Here is a 4,296-nt window from a genome sequence, read left to right as displayed (position 1 = left end):
GAGCACAGGAGAGCGCCATCCGTCAGTTCCCGCCCGAGACTCGAACTCACGCCTTCTGCACGCAACGGCGGAGATGGTAGTAGTAATCTCAGAGCACAAGAGAGCGCCATCCGTCAGTTCCCGCCCGAGACTCGAACTCACACCTTCTGCATGTAACGGCGAGGAGTGTAGTAGTAATCAGAGCACCGAAGAGCGCCATTCGTCGGTTCCCGCTCCAGACTCGAACCCACGTCTTCTGCATGCAACGGCAAAGAGTGTAGAAATCTCACAACATCTGAGAGCGCCATCCGTCAGTTCCCGCCGTAGACCAAATGGACGGCTGTGTCCGTCTGGGGAGGTTCGTCCGCGTACTCTACAAACGTATCCTTAGGGTCCGTGTCGTACTCTTCCACATTGTTGACCACGTTCAGCCACTCCACCAGTCTGTTGCTGGCCTCCAACGTCTCCTCGTCCACGTCAAACACGTCATCAGCGGACTCCGGCGGGGGCATGACGTCACCTACTACCCCGCCACCAGCCGTGTTGATGGCGTTGTTGCTGCGTCTCTGTCTGCTCATTTTGTTGTTGTTGCTGTTGCTGTTGTTGTTGTTGGTATTGTTGTTCCCTGAGTTTATGGCCGAGACGGAACTTACTCTCCGCAACTTCTGCGTGTTGCCGGCAGCGAGTTTTGAAGGAGACATCGTCGTTTTGCGTGTGGCTTTCGATTGCGACGTGAGGCGGTCTATCCGGTCGACGGAAAGGTTTCTAGACAGGCTGCGGTTACTTCCCTTCGTCTGTCTGTAATTGTGAGTGCCCGTGGGGCTCTGAGGGTTGTTGGGTACTTGACCCAGTTTGGCTCCACCCAATTTGTTTTCCGACATGGAGCGCCGCATCTTTCCTTTGGTGGAGAACTCTTCCACCGTAGCCACTTCCCCGTCGCCATACTCACTCATCAGCTTCCGATTGAGCGCCCGAAGCCTCTGCGCGTCCTCCCTACTGCGCAGGCCGTTGACGGAAACGGACCGCTGATGGTGCTGTTGTTGTTGTTGATTCACTAGCGCCGGCATCTCGCCGAAACTGTTGTCTCGGCCGAAGCCCTGAAGGTTGTTGATGCTGTTGTTGCTGCTGCTGCGCTTGTTGTGCAGCAGCTCGGTGGGGCTGAGGCTGCTGCTGTTGTTGCCGTGGAAACTGGCGCCACCTATGTACACGCTGATGCCGTGTTGGCTGCTCCCGCCCGCCCCGACTACCACACTCGCGTTACTGCTACCTACAGTACCCTTGTTATTGTTGCTGTTGCTGCTGCTGCTGTTGTTGTTGTTGTTGTTGATGTTGATGGTGCTGGCGAGGTGGCTTCCGCTGTTGTTGTTACTGCCTCCGAAATTGTTGCTGCTGCTGCTGTGGTTGTTGCCGTTGTTGTTGATGTTGTTGTTGCCGTCCTGAAGGTTGTTATGTCCTTCGAACAAGGTCTCTAGTTTGGACTGCGAGCCGCTGTTGTCCGTAGCGCTCCAGGAGAGAGCCCGAGAGCCGTTGGAGAGAAACTTGACCTGTCTGACCCCCGAGGAGCCTCCGCCCCCGCTACCACTGCCCCCTCCCTCCCCCGGCGGGTAGGAGTTGACCGTTGACCCCGAGCCCTGGCTCTGGCTGGAGGTGTGGTGGCCTGTGTTAGTGAGCGCCTTGAGAGAGGAGTCGCTGTGATTGCGCGGTATGACAGATGACACTCCGCCCCCTGTCCCGCCCCCTGCCCCACCCCCTGTCCGCTTCTTGTTCTTCCTCACTGACTGGGATACGGCCGAGTTGCTGCTGACGTCAGTGTTCTGACCACTGGCCTTGCGGTTGTAGTAGCTTTTGCTGGTCACTGCAGCCGACAGCTGATGGATGGACACACCTTTGCCTGGATGGAGAAATAGGAAACAAAATGTGAGCCATCGTGGTGATATCAGGCAATCGTCAAAATAATGAAATTGAAAAAAGCAGCATTTTTCTCTCCGTTTGGCAATTTTCATGGAATTGTTGGTTGTTTTATTTTGATTTTAATTTTTGTTTTGCTTGTTTGTTTTTTGTTTGTTTGTTGTTGTTTTTTGCTCAACACCTCTTACATATATTTAAAAACACATTCCCCAGTGGATCTTTACTGAATCATTGATGTGGCGTTAAATCTATATCATTTGATTTGGATTTTTTTTAAATCGTTGATTGAAGGCACAGAAATGTACAATTATTTTGTATTTACCGAGGAATCTTGATCTAAGGAATCCACCAAACTTCAGCCACCTTTTTTTCGCAAATTTATCTCTGAAACTAGACGACTGGCATATTTTTCAATCACAAACATCTCGACTTCTATTCAAGGTAGATACGTATTGTTTAAATCGAAAGCAAGACAAATGAATGTTAGGCTTTAGGATAATACCAATAACCCAAAATGCCCATAACTAGACTAGCTCCTGATTCCACTTCTTCGCAACACGAATAGAGACACATTGTCATGATTCCTTCGTAAGCTTGTTGATTATTCAGTCGAAAATTTTCCAACATTGCCTCTAATTGTCGAGGAGAAATTGTGATGTCTTAGACGGACGTACGTCTTGAATAGCATCATTATAATGATTTAATCTTTTAGTAGAGGGTTTTACGGCGCTCGTAACTGCGTAAGGTCACATGAGCGCCAAGGGTTGGATGTCAACAGAGAAGTCTTTACAGGGAATCAGACAGCTCACTTCTCTAGCTTCAACAGCACAAAGTCTGCTTCGACTATCAAGGCACCCCAGAACATCAGGTCACAAGAGAGTGACAAACATACAAAAGAAGTAGAGGAAAATGACAATAGTAAGGATCAGGAAAGAAAAAGCAGAAGTTCCCTTTTGTAGATCAGGCACAGTTATGAGCGTGACATCAGTAAGCCCATTTACAATTCTACTATGCTTGAACGAGAAATGTCCCCCTTTGGGAATGACCTAAAGAGACACTACAGTCAGTGGCACTGCCCCGGGGGGGGGGGGGGGGGGTCTTATAATGATTAAAAACCTCAGGGGAGGAGGAAACAAAAAAGTGGCCGTTTGTTCATGTGATTGTCTTCTTATACAGGTGGCTGTCAGGACAGGTTCGATAGTATTCGTTTTAGTAGTTTTAGTGGAGGTTTTACGACGCTCGAAACTGCATATTAAGGTCATATGAGCGCCAGAAGATTAGAGGTGTTACAAAAGAGAAACAAACATAAAAAAGAAGAAGGGGAGATAAGGAAGACAGATGTTTGATAGGAAAGAAGAAGCAAACCACACCAGAGCACCCGCCAACCACCCACATTCGAGAGTACATGTATATTCATGACAATTGTGATTTCTTTGAAGCTACTTGTATTACTTTGAGACGGATGGACTAGGGGGTTGATTTTGGTTTGATTGATGTATGGGTTGAATGTTTGGTGTTTTTTTATATAGTAGAGGGTTTTACGGCGCTCGCAACTGCATAAGGTCATATGAGCGCCAGTTGATTGTTTAATGTTTTGTAGATATATTGGTATTACATAATGAAGAACTGGGTGATTGGTTTTACTATCATTGATGGATGGATTGATTAATGGATAAGTTAATTGATTAATGGTTGGTAGATATATTGGTATTACTTAGGGATGGTGGACTAAGTTAATTGGTTCTACTTTGATGGATAAATAGGCTGAGTGATTGATAGGTTGATTGATGAATGAATTAATTGGTGGATGGTCGACTGGATGGGCAGTCAACCTCGAGCACAAAAGTAACTGAGGCGAGTTTTGAGTATCTACATGTAGGTAATATATTTTTGTTCGTTTGTTATGTTTAATATTTGTTTATTTACTCTTGGGGGGGGGGTTGGGGGGAGGGGTGTTGCAATATGAACGAAGGAGAAGGAGGAAGAGGAGAAGGAGAAGGAGGAGAAAGAAGAAAATGAGGAGAATGAGGAGGAGAAAGGTGACAACATCAAAAACAACAACAACAACAACAACAACAACACCATCAACAACAACAACAACAACACCACCACCACCATCATCAACAACAACAACAACAACAATAGCAACAACAACAACAACAACAACACCATCACCATCACCACCACCAACAACAACAAGACTCCCCGCCGGCCTAATGACCCCGATGACCCGGTGACCCCGGTGACCCCCACCCTGCTCTGACCTACCCCAGTATGGCCCGTCCACCTTCAACTGTTCTAAAAACTAAAACAAACACAGATTTCCAAGACACTTAAACCAAGTACCCGTACCCCACTTCACACACGCCCCGCCCTCTCTCTCTCTCTCTCTCTCTCTCTCTCTCTCTC

General features: G+C 47.6%; 1 protein-coding gene across 1 annotated transcript in view; it reads right to left on the bottom strand.

Moving 5' to 3' along the window:
- Positions 1 to 290: 290 nt before the first annotated feature.
- LOC101855378 (putative mediator of RNA polymerase II transcription subunit 26) overlaps positions 291 to 4,296 on the bottom strand; it is a gene marked incomplete at its 5' end in the record, with an annotated part of 11,387 nt that continues 7,381 nt past the window's right edge. Inside the window, 3 exon segments of the mRNA XM_005109539.2 lie at positions 291 to 545; positions 633 to 1,222; positions 1,319 to 1,870. Of these exon segments, the coding sequence (XP_005109596.2) occupies positions 291 to 545; positions 633 to 1,222; positions 1,319 to 1,870 (1,397 nt within the window).

The sequence above is a fragment of the Aplysia californica genome, unplaced genomic scaffold (assembly GCF_000002075.1).
Source record: "Aplysia californica isolate F4 #8 unplaced genomic scaffold, AplCal3.0 scaffold00787, whole genome shotgun sequence".
NCBI lineage: Eukaryota > Metazoa > Mollusca > Gastropoda > Aplysiida > Aplysiidae > Aplysia > Aplysia californica.
The sequence above is the reverse complement of the archived record's forward strand: the minus strand, read 5'-3'. Positions and strand labels throughout refer to the sequence as shown.